At 43.2% G+C, this 18,616-nt stretch overlaps 1 protein-coding gene across 3 annotated transcripts in view; it reads right to left on the minus strand.

Moving 5' to 3' along the window:
• The window catches only part of TRIM55 (tripartite motif containing 55), a 40,917-nt gene that overhangs the window by 2,191 nt on the left and 20,110 nt on the right, over window positions 1-18,616 (minus strand). Inside the window, exons 9-11 of one of the 3 annotated variants that reach the window (XM_032995100.2) lie at window positions 18,255-18,472; window positions 16,096-16,383; window positions 13,655-13,745 (exon numbers count right to left, since the gene is read on the minus strand). In XM_032995100.2, the coding sequence (XP_032850991.2) occupies window positions 13,655-13,745; window positions 16,096-16,383; window positions 18,255-18,472 (597 nt within the window). The remainder of the gene's footprint in view (window positions 1-13,654; window positions 13,746-16,095; window positions 16,384-18,254; window positions 18,473-18,616) is intronic. The other 2 variants (XM_032995099.2, XM_032995101.2) reach the window with 2 other exon arrangements.

Consider the following 18,616-nt stretch of genomic DNA (forward strand, 5'->3'; position numbering starts at 1 on the left):
GTGCAGAGTTTCACCTTACTTTGGGAATTCCAGCATGAGCTCAGGAGAACTATTTGATGTCAAGAAACTACTTGATAGAGGGAAAATGACAGAGTAGCGTCCTCTGAATTTTAACATCTCAATCATTTGTAATATTGCCCTAAAATAAAAAGTTACCAAAGCAGTGGTGCTAACAGATATATCCAGGAACAAACAATGAAGCAGGGATGTTTGTGAGGAACTGAAGCATGGGATGGATGGTTTTCCTAAGCATTTTTGTAAGTGCTTAATGTTAAAGTGTACCACAGGAATTAGTAAGAACTAATGGTGTGTTAAGTATAAATTGGCTACTGGGCTTCATTCCAGTTACTATCTATTTAAGTGTTGTGACACCAACAAACAAGACAGCATGGAGGTCTGAAAACAGTAGCTCCCTATTTCTTTACTTATATCTAATTAGAGTTCTATAGCTCCTATTTTAGACCCAGATCCTCAGTTGCTCTAGACTGGAATAGCCCTACTTGTTCCAATGAAATGCTATTTGAGACTCTGCTTTAATATTTGAAATGTGGACTAATCTTTGGTTTAGATTCATATTTTCAAAGCAAGGCACTCACTGCTGCTCACAGCAAAATACAGGGCTCAGGAAGGATTTTTATGGACAAGGATCTTGCAAAAGAATATAGCTTTTGTTTGCTAACTGTATCATGTACTTTAATGAGAGCACACGCATGGTGAAAAATCTGGGAGAAACAGCTGCTCACTTGAGTGCAAAAGTCCATTTTCAGGAATGCTGGTGAGAAGGGTTGTCTCCCAGGCTTATGCAGAAGTATTGTAAAGAATCAGGCCCACAGGGCCAGATCTTCAGCTGAAAAGGCAGGTAGCTAATTGAGTCCCAATTACAGAAGATTTGCCTCTCAGCCCTGGAAAGTGCTGAATGCAAACCTTCCAACCCAATTACAAAAGTCAGGTATCAGCAGTAAATACATGGCTACACTTTCGGAGTTGTAAGGGATTCTGTGCTCTCTTGATCTTGGTAGATGCAGGAGCTTGAGCAGTTTATGAGTCCTCTGCGGTGCTGAAAATTTTGCCTTTTATTTTTGGATGAACAGTCGGAGTGCCTGGACTACCTAAGAGTCATTGTGAAATTGGTTGTGCAATTTTGTGCACTGAGCCCTCAGTAGTGTGTGTAAGCAGGCATGGGACAGACCTCCTCACTTACCACCCTGCAAAGGAATAGGACTGGCAAGAGTTTTAAAAAATAATTTCCTTCATTTTTATTCTTTTTTACTTAAAACCACACTGATACCTTGTCATTTCCCTTCCTGTGCAAGACAGGTTTCCTTTAGCACTTCCACTTGCTAATCCAACCATCCACTATCCCAAAATATACGTTAAACTACGTTTAACTCTGAAGGAAGGAAGTATCTGTGGGCTTAAGGTTAAGCAGCTTGTTTCATAGGATTTGGACCTAACATGTTAGAAGAAAAAAAGCTCAACGTAATGACTTAGACTGGCAAGGTGACTGCATTACCTTGTTAACCAACACTGCTGCTGCTGCATTTCGAACAAAACAATCTTTGTCTGCATCACTGCCAAATATTTCATAATGTGTTAACTCCTTCATATTCTGCTGTGATGACATCTTCCTGTGTCAGCAAAACAATGCTAGAGCTCCAACATATTCCCAGTGGGTTTGGCTGGATGAAGCATTTACTCCCTGCTGCTCGCTGGACTCAGCAGGCTGCCAGTCTGCACTACCTCGATGGGCCTTTCCAAGAGCAATCGCTTGCCATCACACCTGGCCGGGAGTGAAGCAAGCCCCAAACTGACAATGGTGCCATTCCTCGGCTTTTAGACTCGTGTTTTCCCACCTGTGACACTTGAGTATTTGTGCCCTGAGTCATGCAGTGACTGAGGTACGCTACCCTCATGTGAGGCAAGAGACCATCAAAAGGTGCCAGGAGCAACTCTGCCCACGTTGTTAAGTCCATTTCCCCCCTTTGAACGTCAGCCCACACAACTCACGGTTGCTCCTGGCTGTTTCGGGATTGTCTGAGACAAAGATTTCAGCGGCAGACTTTTACAGAAAACAACTGTTTTGAACCAGGAAGTGATTCGGAAAGGCAGAAAGCAGAAGCAGGTCTCCTCAGCGTCAACGGGATTTGGGCATCTGACCCCTCTGTAGGTCCTTCCAGTCTAATCCCGGATCACCTCTCTCTCCCTGCAGCCCTACTCTGCTGCCAGAGAAAAGCTTTCTGCTGAGCACGGCACAGCCCTTGCCACAGGCCTTTCAGACAGTTCAGATTCAACACTTCATTGTGTCTGTGCACTGCTATTATGTAACTGTTGTCAAGCTTCTACCTGAGCTTTATCTTAGTCTTGGAGATCTCATGGGTAGGGCTTGTTTCTCACATTACCTAGAATAACAAGTCCCAGCCCTTGATTTGGGTCCCTAACAGTAATAAGGAATAACTAAAGTGTTTACCTCAGATTACATTAATCACATTAGGCCAACGCTGAGAGAGTGCTGAATACTTACACTTTGATTTATATTTTCCCCTGTGGTGTCGAGTGACATCAGATGATGCTTTCAATAGGCACCAGGAATTTTCACCAGGCTAGATCATGAAGTGGGGAGGGAAGCACACCCTGCATGACTGATGGTTGGATTTGTTTTTCCCATAAGCAAAGTCCAGGCTCAAGTATACATGCCAATTCTTTGGAGGTGCTGAGTAACCACAACTCCCACTGAGCAGCCATTCAGCAGTCCTCAGCATCTGGCACACTAGAATTTGCATGAATAAACAGTATAAGGACCTCAGAGTTTAACCTGATGAGTCCTATCAAAGTTGCAGGTATTCAGCATCTTTCAGAATTTGCTTCCTTCAGCAGAGCACTACTTAAAACTGTGTAAGGCTCATTGTAAAGGGTGTGGAGGGGAGGAAAGGGGTGAGTGGGATGGCTTTGTTGTAATGTTTTCATTTATCAGGGCCCAGCAGTTATTCTGTCTATGCTGGCGAAAAATAGTTAGTCTAGGCCTTCTAGATATTTGAAACATGATGAAGTCTACACATCGTTTTCTGCTTTACCACCGCTAATCTCCATAGCCTTTAGGTACAAAGACTGGGATCCATATTACCAAACCTGAGTCATCCAGAAATGAGATATTCACTCAAGCAAACTGCATTCATCCCCTCTAATGGGAGTGATAAGAGAAAGGTACAACCAGAGGGTGATTTGTCCCATCCTAAAAGAAGTGTCTATAGGGTGGATTGCCCTCTGGAGTTACCTGTTTCATCTACTGACTCTAGAGACACTCCCAGTGATCAGGTTAGACTAGATCTGGCTTTTAAGTAATTACACAAGAAAGATTCCAGCCAAATACTTCAGGATATCAGAAAACTGCTTGATAGGAATCAAGAACTTTGACTGCACGATTACTTATACAAGATCAGTAACTCTTAAATTTAGGAACTGGGGAGGAAAGGTGAAGAGTCCTCACAGTCTTCTTTTATTTGGTTTTTGTTTTGGCAATTTTTTGCTTGTTTTTGGTGACTTCTGGTGAGGTAGGATCTGGAGGAACCATTGTTATAACATCCCTCTCAGGGGCTATATCACACCTGCTGAAATGGTTGTTTCTTCCAGGGCTGCAGATAACTCAGCAGTATATTTTATCTGAATTGATCATAAGTAAATGATCACAATTTCTTGTAATTAATCAGAAAACCAAAATGATTGCTGGTTTTACACTGGCCACAAAAGAACAGATGACAACTTTGTTGGCAAAGCAAAAACGACCTCCTCACATTTTTTGAACACATATTGTTCTACCTGGTGAATGTGTAGTAGTTGAACACTTTGTGTCACCTGAGTGTGTTATTTCTGACCTATTGCTGAATTCTCCAAAACTGTGTTTACCATCTTGTGGAGTCGTGGTCTCAGCTTTGAGCGAATTAATGAGAAAGGTCTAGATTTACAGTGAAATAAGTAAGAAAAGAATACACGTGGTTTATTAGAAGTCAGTAGGATAGGGGGTTATTTCTCACAATTATGCAGATGGATGGGATGTTTGGCTACAAATAGCCCTCTTGTGCAGCTATATGAATATGTTCTGGAACAACAGCACTAGCCAAAGCAGGTCCTGCCCCTTGGCTCCCCATCCACCTCTTCCCACTTTGCCTCCATGGTCCACAGCCCATTTGCACTGCTGCAGCTGCTTGCAGGGTTGTGCTAAAAATGGGAATGTCGCTGGAATGACATCAATTTTTTGTTGTTTTTTTGAGGTGAAGGAAGGAATTTTTAAACCTGCACCATTTGAATGATTTGATTCCAACACAGCCCAACAAACAGCTGCCTCAGCACAAATGCCACGTGAGTGGTGGCATCTGGGCAGGATTAAGGAGCAGGGCCATTTGGCAAACAGCTCCTAGATCACCTCTGCTGCCAGAGGGAAAAATGGATCGACACCCTTAGAGGCACGTGAACTACCCAGTGCCTTCGCTGCTTCCTCCTGATCCAGCAGGAGATCAAAAGTGTGAATTTGTTAGAAAATGTGGGTCTTGGAGAGAAAAGCAGTGAAAATACAAACTTATTTCCTCTACAGTTTCTGTAGCCTCAAAAACCGAGTGAGAAATAAAAGTTAATGCCCATATTTTATCTGGCTTGTTTAGAAACAACCCCCGGTGTTGACAAGAACAGGCATGATTAAAAAATGCTAGCTGATCGCAAAGCAATCACAGAATCTGTAGGCTATGTTTGTCTGCCTCAAATGTCAAGTGTTACACTTTTGGCACTCAACACTTGCAGGCAGTGGAAACAAAGGGAGCACAACAGGTTATTTTTAAATAGTTTAAACTTTAGTTCAAGCATTTTGTTTTCATATTTTTATGCAGTCTAGCTCCTTCAGCATAACATCTGGCAGCTGTCACACACATCACAACAATATTGTTTCAGGCTAAGAGGCTGCTTATTTTGTATGGATCTTTTCTTTTTTAATAGTGGGAACCAACAGAATATTCTCTAAAATAATTGCTACTATTACCTGCCACAGGAATACATATGGTAGCAGACAAAATAATATGCACAGGCAAGATCCATCAGTCAGTACTGGATATATGACTCTCTTAATAGTGGTCAGTAACGAATTTTAAAAGTCCATTGGGAGGAAATGCCTTTCTTCAATAGATTTTCATCATATTACAATTAACATTATGTGGATAATGTCTAATGCAATGTCTCTTACATAATGACTTTAAAGAGACTGAATATATTTCAGAGGAAAACAGCCCAACTAATTTATTTTGGTATGGGATCCACACATCTCCCATGTGATATGAAGGTCCAGGCACTTGAACCAGTGGTGGAAACGGTTTTAGAGAAAGGTGTGAGAGAGCAGCTTTTTTCTAACTGTTACTTGAATCAAAGGAAATACAATTCCCTTATTTATGTCATCTATCTTCTTCATGACTTAAAAACACAACCCCCCAGAAATAATACAGTTGTGTAATATTTCATTCACTGCTGCACCTTACTGGCATTACTTTTTTATTGAGAGTGATTAACTACAGATTTGCATAAAATCTAGCCCTTCCACTGTCCAGGGAAATGAAGGAAACACAAGAGGAGAGTCTTACAAACATGTGAATGTTAAGGCTGCATGATCAGAACAGTCTTTTCTGGATCTATCCACACATCGTTCTTCATTCCTCTCAGAGTGAAGTTTTTGAGGACCTCCTGATCTACCAGCCATCTATAATTTCTGCGCCCTTCTAGACCTGCTAGAAAACTGTCTAGCAACAGAAGGATCATCTCGAGAGGCTGTACAAATAAGTGGTACCTGCTGGCCACCAGTGCCAGACAGCTAATTATGGCTACCAGTTCTCCCCTCCTCCTCCTCCTGCTGCTTCATCAGACAAGCAGATATGGCTTCAGATCAACAAGTTAAACATGAAGACCTCCCAATAACTTCTCTGTGGCAGTAACCTATCTAATCCATGTGAGAAAAACTTTGCTATTAGCTTTCAGGGAGAAGCAGCAAACCTAAAAATGGTTTAACGTCATGTCTGTCTTTGTCAGGTAGTCTTTCTTTTGATTGTTGTAAATGAAAGCTTTTTCTTCCTCTGCAAATGGTATTTTTGCAAATCCAATGAATGAGACAGAGTGCCAGTGCAGACTGTGACTCACCCCAGAGCTCCATTCACAGGATCAGATAACGGAGCCAGCATAGCTGGGAGGTGTGTAAACACATACCATGCTTTGGGGGTTGGAGCACTGCTCACATCCAGAGTGACTGACTGACTTGGGCTGTTGTAAGTATGGGGGGGGTGGTGGTGTATGTGAGCTGTGGACACAGCACACCTTCCCTGAGGGACAAAACCCACGCTGATGGAGATGCAGGAAGAAAAGTTGGAATGTCAGCTAAAGCAACCAGTTGCTATTTTTTAAAGCCAACACATAACAGAAGAAGAAAGTCTTGGCCACAGTTAAAACAGTTCTTCCCTCATCACCCGTTGCTGCTGCCCCTTTTCCATTGTGTGCTCATTTTTCCATGTCTTCAGTTGCCTGAATCTTCTCCTTTACTACAGCCACAGCAACTGAAGCCAGTAGCCAAGAAATTACTCTATTCCAATAACACTTTGCTCAGTAAGCAGCACCATGACTTCCTGGACAGATGTCTATTGTATCTCATCTCACACTGTAATCTTTGCTTGCCCATTAGCAATGCTGGCTTGCTTGCACAGCACTCAGCCAACCTATGTGCAAGATATTAAATCAAGTTTCCTTCTGCCCATCTTGCACTGTTCCCAGATGAAGCCTAAGGAAGCTGTGATAAATGGTGCTCTTAAAGCCTCAGATTCAATCACAGTTATTGACCAGGTTGTTATGGAGTATAAAGCACAGATCACAGGCAACTGTCATCAGAGACAAGCCTGGAACTGACCTGCATGTGGGCAGGCACCAGTTCCATTTTTTTTTTAAAAAAAAGGAATCTATTTATTTTATAAAACTAAATTATGGAACTGTGCATAACTATGAAAATGAATGTATTTAAAAAATAATTGTGGTGCCAGACGTTGAAACGGCTCACTAACACTGATAGAGGGAAACAACAGCTACCTTTCCCCAGTAAAGCATTTTGTAATAGACCAAGTCATACAGCAAGTGTTTCATCATGAAAAAAAGCCACTTCTTCTGTATGCAGAAGTGCTGACCCAGGAGTGCTCTAAGAGATATGGGGTCTGTATTTCAATCACTGCCTTCAGTGGATGAGAACGGCTCAGGCAGATTTTATAGGGTGCTCTCTCAATTAAAAAGAGTCATGAGAAATTCAAATCACTTATCCTCTGGGACTGTGAGATCCTCATTCTCTGCTCAGTCAAAGGTGTGACATCTATGCTGGACATCTGTAGCATGGTTTGAACATCGTGGCGCCTACCTATCTGCATTGGCCGGTAGCCTGGGACAACAGGTTTTCTGAATTAGTCACTGGTGTCTCACTTAATGACCCGAAGATTATTGTAAAGATGTCAGGAATATGTATCTCCTGAAAAGGGATCTAAGACTGGATCGATGCTGTTTGGTATGTCCCTCTCCTTTTTTCCCCTTTCATTTTGGCTGTACCTGCAGCCCCCCAACCTATATCTCTGTTTCAAATGCCAGGTGGCCGGGCACCGAATCCTGCAGGGTGCTGTGGTCCAGCCCCTCGCCTCCTCACAGCTCAGGAAAACCTGGAAGTGACATGATACAAAATCCAAACACAAGGATTTAGGCCCAGTTTACTAATTACCGCCAGCGGGATTTTCAGTCAAACAGGCTGGTATTTAAATATTGATCCACCTCTCATGGTTACAGGACCACAAGCTCTGCTTTCCGTAGATGAGCGTACGGCTGCACTGAAAGCCTGAACTGTCTCAAGGCAGTAGGATGACAACTAACCAAGTATTTCACAAACAGATGGCTTGTGTTGTTGTGACATAAATCTAACATAATGTGATGTAAACCATCAACAGTTCATCCACGATTAAGAAATATTTTTTGTTTACACTCTATTTTCCTTTCCAAACGCCTTAACAATGAGCAGAACGAGCGATGCTTGGAGGAGGAGGTCGAGTGGAGGTAGAATTAAGTATTTAAATGAGCTAGTCACAGAAAAACAATGTCTAGGTGAGCCTGGCTTTGGATTCATTTGATCAGGAGAAATAATTTTGTCCATGCTCTCATTGTGGGGGTCCTTTTGCTACTAATGGACCGAAAAAAATGAAATATACATAAATCAGATGGTATCTATGACTCACCAGACAAATCACAGAGCAGACTATTCAAGGTAAAACTTCAGGTGAAGTATTTGCCACTCATATTAATTATGAGAAACTGTTGTCTGAAAGCTGGTCTTAATGCATTGCCCTCACGACTCATCACTGCTGACTCTGAATCACCCAGATAATTCTCAGAAGCAAGGGAAAGAGGTGTTAAAAGAGGAACAATCAAGACTTTCCTGATTTTCTATGCATGTATTTGCTAAACTGAGGAAAAAAAAAAATCTCACCTGAAGCACAAAGTCAAAAATGCAAAATGGAAATTTACAGGCGGAATTTGCCAACAACTAAACATCAGCCTGAGAGGCCTCAGACCCTGCCTCTGTAATCAAGTCCCAACTCACTAAGACAAATTACATGGAAGCAAAGGCAGAATTTTTTGACCGTTAACTGAGTTTCTTGCATCTAGTGTTTGCCCTGTGTTTCAGCTACATGCTGAACACTTCCTTTTTTCCAAGTAAAATTTAAGAGATGTTTAGGAAGAAGCTTCAGACAGAATTTTATTTGGGCTTGTATGCTAGCTGATTCATGGTTCTCTACAAAAGGCTCAGCTTCACGGAGCTGACCCATTTTTCATTCAGTCAAACCTTGCAGATTTTTTCATGGTACAGAAATAAACCCATCCAGTTTTCTACCTAAGTGAAGACACAGTACAAGCACGTTAAGAGCTAGATGGTAAATATCAAGTTGACTTTTGCTCTCCTCATTCTCGGATCCTTCACTAGCACTAAAGACAGTTTGCAGGGAGCAGAGAGCTTTTGGAGCAGAGGCTGGCTTCCTGGGAGAGAGCTGCCTGGGCTGTGCCCCCTGCTGATGTTAACAAACTGGGGGCAAACTGGGACGCCCATGTCGTGTCGGGTGGGCCAGAGGGGAGGGAGGGAGGGAGGGAGGGAGGGAGGGAGGGAGGGACACCCTTGCTTAGCACAGTTCCCACAAGATCCAGCCTTGCAAGACTGCCTTCTGTCGAGCAAGCAGTCCCCTCTCTTGGTGCAGTTGGCTTGAAGGGGGGACTTAGTTTTCTTACCTGAACAGATTGGCAAGACTGAGTTTCCAATCTGGAGAGGAGAAAGGAAATTATTATTTGCGTACCACTGCCACACTCGTGCAACCATCCCAGAGCAGTGCTGAGCTAGAGTGTGGGACTGTACCTTTTATAGAGAGGTGAAGAAGCAGAGGTACATGGGCTACAAGCACTGTGTGATCTCTCTCGAGCTAATTCTGGTTTTAAATGATCATATTTTGTCTGTGTTGTCTGCATATTGACATGACGACCAATCGGCTAAAACTTAGATAAGTATGACCTCTCTGACATGTGCTTTAAAGCTGTCTCATGGAAAAATATTTGAAGGATCACCAGCTGAAATTGAAGCATTCAGCAGCAGGGCAAATAGAACTACAGCACATGAATACAGAGAGGACTGTCCCTATGGTAATTCTGGCAGATGGCATAAGGTTGCAAGCAAGTAATAGAAAATTTTAAAACCAATGAAACAAGATTAACATAGGCCACTCCATTAGTATTTCTCCTTCCAAACAGCTCAGTCCTGATTATATTTTATATCCTCATGGAATTAAAGCACTGTACTTACTGGCAGCAAAGGGAAATTATTTCAGAATACTGTTTGTGGGTGATTAACTTGCATTTCCTTTCAAACTAAATGTATGAGCTTGAGTCCTTCGGAACCACAGCCAGACACTGACGGGAAATTTAAGCAAGAGAATATAGGGTCCAGTACTTCACCTTAGGTGAAATAAACTGGATAACCAGAGACCCAGGTGAATACAAGACTTTGATATACTCTTACAAATGTATATAGTGTCACTGCATGAGAGATGCTGCCTACAAAAATCTGATTAGGGAAAAAACTGATCAAACTTTTTCTCATGCATCCACTGCCCTTCATATTTTAACCAGACTGAAATAATTAGAGCAGGTGTAAGGTATTTTGGGATCTGCATTCTTCCAGTGACAACACAAGTAAGTTTTGCTATGAAGTACCTGTTGCTGCTGATTTTTGGGATTCCTCTATTGCAAACCAAGGGATAGAGGGTTCGGCATATGAAGACATTTTTAAGGACTACACATTCCTGGAAAGTGGTTTTACCGTTCTTGATGTGCATGGCTTTCTCTAGCTATCAGAGGGCTGCACAAGGGAATTGAAGAGCAGAACTTAGGGCCAACTTTTCACTTTTGGTTGCTTAAATCTGGGCAGCAAGAGGGGCTTACATCCCTCACTTGTTAGCTGGGAGTATTGAGCATTTGCACTGTTAGAAGGGATAGATGGTCAGAGCTCCTGCAAGCTAATCTTACTACTAACGATGACTCAATGCATATTTAGAAGTCAGATTTCCTGGAGCCTGAAGGGCCATATGCCCCTTCAAGTGCTCCATTCTGACAGTTAGGTGCCACGAGCATTTGCAAAACGCACACATCATTCTTTGTGTGCCTAAGGCTCCGCACCTATATGCCATTTGTTGCATCCTTCGGGTATAAAGAGCACAAAACCACATGCCTGAGTCCTGAAATGCCAAATGGGTGCATGAGTTTCTGAAGTCTAATGCACAAAACACGTATTCTTCTTCCTAGCTCACTTAGACTGCCTTGTGAGACTGAACACAAGAAGACAACTTAAGGCTTGCTTCACCTCCTTCTGTAACCCATCGCACAGTCTCTAAGCTTTCTAAGTTTCTGGTTTGGACTGCAGGATCTGCTTCTTCCATGCACTGGAAAGGGCTGCTTGTTAATGTCTGTGTGACCCTCCACTAATATATTACTCCTTGTGGTGGCAAGGCAGTTCATTGATGCTATTCCCGCTCCACGTGTTTTAATCACTGTCTCCCTGTTGTCATCTGCAGAGGCTCGGATTTGCTTCAGAAGACCTCCCCAGCTTTAGACACTGAGCAGAGGCACTTGGGTTGAGAGCAATGTCACCTTACACTCAGCAGGCAGATGTGAAGAGGTGCCAAGTATGACCCAGCAGCAGTTGGTGAACTGTCTCACTGGCGATGCCTCTCGTCCTCCGTCAGATGCAGAAGCAGCCTGCGGTGACTATACTTCTGACTTAGGCACTCCCTCAAGTGGGATGCATCTCTCTAGTGCAGAGTTTCCTATTTTGTTCCTGCTGAATCATCTCCTGCCATCCCTTTTTAGACCAAGCAATCTGTACACCTGTGGGCTGCACCTCCTGTTGCCATATCCCTGCTGATACACCCTCCTGCACTCCGGAGAAAATTTCTTCATGCATCGATACGGTTTCTTAGAGTGAAGCAGTCCTTAAATAAAGTAAATTTTGGGGATTCATAGGTGTAACTAACCTCTTTTTGCTGCCGAAAAACAAGGAAATCCCTATCAGTGCATTCTATTCAAGTAGCCTGAAAATAAATTATATGCTGCTTTTATGATGGCAGTCATGGTGATTTATATTATTATTATAAATTATTATTACTACAGTTATTTCAAGCAATATTGTTATTTGACTTTCAGGGGCTTATCACACAAAAAGAAAAAAGGGCAGTGACCTGATATCTCACATGAAAGATAAAGACACATAAACTGTCTAAACAGCCGCCTCGCTACAGATGGAGAAGAAAAGAATTTTTATGCAAATAGAGTCTGAGACCAAAAGGCCTTTCTCCCTCACCTCCTTTCTAGTTCATGATTAAATAAATCATAAAGCTGTCACTAGAGACCACATAGAAAGAGGTCTCAAATGATAGAAATGAGGGCTTTCTGTATTTGTCTATTTTTAATTTCAAAAGGTATTCTGAATTAAAAAAGGAAGAGAGGGAAAAAAAGAGCCTAATGCTATTTGCATGCCTGATTTCCCAGGAGTATAAACAATTTCTACATCCTCTTGTAACAATAAAATGATTTCTCAAAACTAAACACAAATAAATGAAAATTAAACTGTGATCCATAAACTTAACTGAGACTCACAGTGTCTGATGCTTTTCAAATTCAAATCACCACCAGACAGTGCATCTTTTTGCATAACTTATTCAGCTAAAGCATAGGTGATAGCTTCTCCCCTCTCCCCTTTTCTTATTGAGAGATATACTTCACTCATAGTACTGGAATTTTTGCATGTAAAAGCTGAATAATAATTTACCATTTTTTTTGTAGTTGCACCATATCACGTTGTACAGTGCTTAGAGAGCAGTACAGAAAGTGAGCAGGGAAAACCAAGCATTTTTATGTTGAAGAATAGACAAAAGTTGAATTCTTCTGTCATTAAAGAAAATACCCAAAGGTAACTACAGGTGGTTTTTGTCAGAGGTCTTTGTTCTTCAATAAAGAAGATTAAGCGCTCCAGTGGTAACACCGAATTCTCTGCAGATCAGCCATATCACTTTGGAAACTGAATATACATGTACGTCTTACATAAGAGGGGTATGAATTCACAGCTGGAAGAACTAAATCATGGACAATATCTACCAAAAAGAAGCTACTCCAGAAGAGATGTTATGGAATAATTAAGGTTTAATTTACGGTATTTGCATTCAGGACAACTTCACTGGGTAGTGAAGTTCTTAGTCCTTGATCTTGTAGATATTTCAGCTCTTAATTATTGTGACCTAAGGGAAAAAAGCCTTTGCCTACAAGAAAACATTTTTAAAGCACAGATATTTAAAAACACACACAACCTCGGGTGTCTAAATGGTTGGGATCCCGCCCAGCTGCATGGGGATGCATTTCAGGGACACATTTGGTACTCCACACTCAGTGGGAACATGGGGGAGATGGATTTGGATGCCCTTTGGTGGAAAAAGGACCTGAATAGGAGTCTCCAGAGTGTGGGGTGTGCTGTGCGGGCTGAGGTGTGAGGGGACTCTTTCGGCTCTCTCCACGGGGACCCCCCAGGAGCAGGGCTCAAGCCATCCCCCTGAGGGAGCACCCGAGATTTGCTTGCAGTGGGAATCCCAGCAGCAGGATTACTGAGTGGATTTTTCTTCCTGATGTTTAACCCCTCTGATGACAACCATTACTGTCCAGACCTTCCTCCCCCATTTGTTGGACTGAACAAACCTGGGGCTCTTCACATCTCCTGCCAACCCACAGGTTCTCCGTCCTGCTGGTCACCTGAACAGCAACTGAAATATAAGCCCATATATCTGAGGGAGTAACTGCTCTTTTCATTTTGAACCAGGGAAATGCAATGTTTAACCATGCAGGAGTAAGCTGAAGGGTGGCATTTCAAAGGTGCGAGGAAGAAATATTTTAGACAGCCTGTATTGTGAACTAGCATGATGGTTTTGGATTGGAAGAAAGGGGAGAAAAATCCTTTAAAACCATGTGGGGACATCACCAGAGACACTATTTTAACTGTTAGTTAATGGTAAAACAAAATATTTCCTACCCATGAAAGTACAAATCATGTATTGAATCAGATTCCAAAGATGATGTAGTATGATAAGAAATGCCAAAAGTGATATGCAGAATGCTAATTCCTGTGAGAAAATAAGAAAAGTGCTTCAACAGTGTTGTCATGACATGAACTAGTCAATAACACTACATTCAATGAAAAAGCTCTGTTTCCACAGCACTTTTCCATAATATCCTTTAATTGGAGGGAGTAAAAACAGTGGTGTGAGGAACATCAGCCGGGGTTTTTAGAAAATAAACAAATACGGAATTTCAGAGTGGGTTGTGTAAAAATCACATGCAGGAAAAAAAAAAAAAAAAAAGTTGAAGTTCACATACTTAAAAATGATCACTGTCACACGACAGAGGCCATTTTGCTTGTGACATAGACACATTTCAGCTCAGATCTGCAAGTCTGACCACGGCATCATCTCGTGGCCATCACCCTTCCTAGCTTGGTGACTCTGCTTTTTCTGTTCTTCAGCACCGTCCTGCTTCCCAAGCTTTTCTATCCCTTCCTCTGCCTCCAGCCCAGGGGCAACCCCATCCTCAGCTGCGTCCCCTGCTAACTTCCTCCCCCCATCCCCAGCACCATGTGCTACTCTTCTCAACATCCTCCTCCTCCCACAGTGTCAGTGTCACTCATGATCTGGGAAAATATTGAAACCCAGCACCCCCAAATTCACATACCAACAGGAATTTCCCACACGCTTGTTTTTATTCCTGGTACCTGATGATGAAGAGAGCTGGGTACCAAATTGTTGCTTTGGTGTGGCTGAAAACCATCGCCACTGTTTTTTTTCAGACAGTTGGCCAGATCAAACCTCAATTTTGATCCTTTAGTTGCTGTTGGTAAATTAGGGTCCAGGGAAGAAGACCACAGGCAGGCAAGCTCCCAGAGAGTTTACCCAGTAAGGATTTCACCTGCCTGTGGTGAGGTTGGGCTGCCCAGTCATTAGTGGAACTGATACAAAGAAACAGCAGCAATTAATTTCACCGTGAATTTACCTGCTTTAGCCAGCTTGTTTGGAATATACTTAAGAAGACAAGGTCACAGCATATTTGATAATTTTAAAATGCCTTTTTTTTTTTTTTTTTTAATTCCACTCAAATATTCTCAAATGAAACCCTGACTTGAAAAACAGCTACGGAAATTTGGGGGTCAGATGTTGCTTTTGTTAAGACTGAAGTCAGCGAGAATCCCTCCACCACCTAATTAAAATATCACTGACTAAATCCTCCAGCTAAAAAATAAGTGTCCCTTTTAGCATATCTGTATGAACTCTTCTAACTTTTTGCCCGCCACGTGATGGTTTATCATGGTAGGGCTGCTTATGTATGCTAGATGGCCGACTTCAACTTTAAAGGAAACAGCATGAAATACTATCCACTTGTGCTTTTTGACACACACACACACACACACACACACACACACAACCTCTTCTCATCACACGCATACAGGTAATTGCTTTGTTAAAACATATGGCTTAAGTCTGTAAATCAGGATGGTTTAATTTAGAGGGTGCTGCTCATGGGCTGGTAGCCAGGCACTAGAGCAGGAGCTGGTATAGCATGCAAATCCTTCACACACAGCTCCCTCAGCTCTGTTCCTTGGATCTTTGACCCATGTGGAGTTTGTACACATATGCAGAAGAAGGAATATTCAGATTTGGGTTATACCAACTCTATCATTGTAATTTTAAGGAAAACAGCCTCCCATACCCAACACATCAGTCTCTCTTATCCCGTTATGCTGCTGGTAGTCTAACACAGAACTGGAATATAATTATCTTCATGCTCGCCTTCAATCAAGTCCCAAGAATCCTTGGAGGAAACTCTTTGCAACAGATCTGAACCCGGTAAGTCACACTGCTTACTGAGAGGCAATCAATCGCACGAGAAGGCTCCGGGTATTTGCATAGCTTCGTGCCCGCGTGGGACAATCCAGGTGTAGCCACAGAGCGGCGGAAGGCAAAGCCAAGCCGCAGCTGCTGAGCCCGCGGTGGTGGTAGGACGGCTTGTGGTGTACACAGGCTTTCAACAGGTGACGAGAATGATCTCATGCACGGGATCTGGCTGCTACTAACGCATGCAAATATCTGACGGGCAGAGACACCGCCAGCCTCTCCAACAGCTCCTGAGCGCGTGTGTGAGCACCTCGGATAACAGCTCGCACAAGCGAGGTGCGCTGGCAGTTAAGCACAAGCAGCCGTCAGCATGCTACTCTGAAGCTGAAAAGTCAGCCTGTCACGCACTGAAACCACCTGTAAATCCAGTGGATGTTTCTGAAATTACGGTTTATGCTGTTTCCATACTTCTGAAAGTATTCTTATTCTTTAGCATGCAGAGGAAAATTAAGTCACATTTTCCTTAACAATTGCCGTTCCCGCCTTGCTGCGCGTCACAGCCCTCTGGAGTGACCGCGGTAGCACTGACCTTGGACGTCGCTGCAGTGGCATGACTTTCCTTACCACTCCCCAGGGCACTCTCCTCAATTGCTGCCGCTGCCGGGGCTTCTGCCTTCTTTGCACTTGCTTCCAGAGCAGCAGGAGGCCCTACTTTCCCCAACCCATTCACCGGGGCTGAGCTTGGACCGCTTGATTGCCGCGACTGAGCCTTATACCAGCTAGGGTAAAACAAGGGATCGATGGTTTCTGCTGTGGCTGGCACTGGAATGTCAGACTCTGGGGTCTGTTGAGGACCACCTGGTGTCACAACCTCATCCTTGATCAGGACAGATAAAGAGAAGAACAAGCAGAGTGCACCGTGTTACCTTCCTGCCATAGCCACATCGCTCTGTATGCCATGTTTGTTATATCTCACTGCAAAGAATTGTCCTAATATATGGTCTGAAAGAATTACAATCAAAACACGAAGCAAAAGCAGCTATCATTTGAATAACACAGATGTGGGAGAGAAAATAAGTTACCCAAAAAATTGAATAGGAGGGTAGAATTAGCTGGGAAGGGAATGCTGTCTGAGAAAGCAGTGAGCAAGTGGTTCCTTAATTCAGATAAACATCCAGTTCGATGCTAAAAATACAACAGTTCTGCATAAGAACCTCATGAAATGGTACCAGCCATGAACAACAGGTGTAGGTACCTTAGAACAGCTTGTTGGGTTTTGAGTTGAGAACAACGCATTTTCCAATGGGTCTGTTGATATGAGCAGTCAGAATAAGGGGAATACAAAGACACTGGAGAGAAACATTTGCCCACCAGTCTTGCTCTCAATGCTATAAGCCAAGCACTGTTGCTCTGCCAGGAAGAGGAGCAGGCGGCTGAGCTGCACCTCTCTACCTGCATCAGGCTCTCAGGGCTCACCCGCACGGTACCTGGTATCGCCACAGCATTTCTGCTTTGCCTCTCTTACACCAGAAGGCAAAAGCTGAAATACAGGTATCCCACACACTGCAACACCCACATGCCATGTCTGATGCCACCTCTGACCATCTCCTCATGGCATTTTACAGTTGCTACAGCAGCATGCCATACCTTTCCCATTTTAGCAGTAGAAGTGAGTGACTTCATGTTAGTGGGCAGAATTGCTTATGTCTGGTTCTTGTTTGCATAAAAACCTACCTCAGTTAGGCAACATAAGTTTAGTAAGTCAGTGCAAATCCTCAAAAGACAAACTTTGGTTAAATCAATGAAGCCTGATTTAAAAGTACCTTCATACAACTGGTGCAAACACACATACATTTTTAAATCAAAGCAAGAATGACTCTATGGTACTTATTTTCCCTTGATTTATGTGGGGAGCTTGCTACAATCAAAGACTCTTTATGTGCTCTCCTGTTTTCACACCTCAGATAGCTTCACAGCAGCCTTTACCCGCTCAGCAACTTCACTGGGTAAATTGCATAAGAGGAGAATTTGCTAAGTTAATTGTATGTAAGGCCAGCTAAAGTAGCACATGAAGTGTATTTTTTTTTTATGTAACTTTTAGAAGATGCAGCAATTATGGTCTCATTCTAATCGCATTCCCTAAAAAAAAGTGCTGGCCTAAGTTATTCACACCCTGAATCTGTTTGCTGCTAGGTTGTGAGGCAGTGTCCTCTCCTGTTTGGTGCATGATATCCTTGTATCCACCTAGACAATATCCCTAGGATGACCAGAGCAGAAGGTGGAAACCGCCATTCACAGAAAACAGATTAGAAGTATGATCTAAAAATTGTTGGTGAAATGCTCACTAAATCCAGAGGGAATGCCAAATTCTCTTAGTATAAATATTTTAACAACCATTTCATTTATAGCAGTTAGTCTGCGTTAAATCACAGCAAGCAGAACATCCATTGTAATGCACTTAACTCCCAAACTGAATCTCTTTTATTTATATCTTCTGTATCCCACATATATCTCAATTTCTCTAGCAGCATAGCTTTTTGCTTATCGAGTGATGCATACGCAGGTCAAGAGGACAGGGTACAGTTGCATATATGTGCACAGGGGCAATAAAAAATTCTGTTCTCCAGCGCACCGACTCCCTTAGGCGTGCTCCTGCCGTAGGGCGCCTTCGGGCCACGGGGGAACGTTTTCTTGCTCTGCCAGGGCACGCTCAGCATAGCAGGGCACCGGGGCACCAGGGACACTTACCTGACCAGCCGGGGCGGCGGGCAGCGGCACCGGAGCAGGTTCGGCTGGGGGCTCTCCGGCTGCGCTCTGTGGTTCGGGGTCTTGCTGAGGCGGCTGTGATGCTCTCTCAGCCCCTTCCTCCTCCACCTCTTCCTCCTCCTCTCCTGATGACTCTGTGTGGACTTCATCCAAATCTTCACCATCCACCATCTCCTCCTCTTCCTCTTCTCCCTCCTCCTCTGATAGGACACGCGTAAAAGGACAGGGCTGAACACCACGTGAAGATGGCTACAGTCTTTATGTAATTAAAAAGACATTTACAATTGCCTGGAGAAGCTACTGATAATCTGCTGCCTGGCGGAGGACGCAGGCTGGGGAGAGGG

The sequence above is a fragment of the Tyto alba genome, unplaced genomic scaffold, assembly GCF_018691265.1.
Source record: "Tyto alba isolate M040663 unplaced genomic scaffold, T.alba_DEE_v4.0 Super-Scaffold_9, whole genome shotgun sequence".
In the NCBI taxonomy this organism is placed as follows: domain Eukaryota; kingdom Metazoa; phylum Chordata; class Aves; order Strigiformes; family Tytonidae; genus Tyto; species Tyto alba.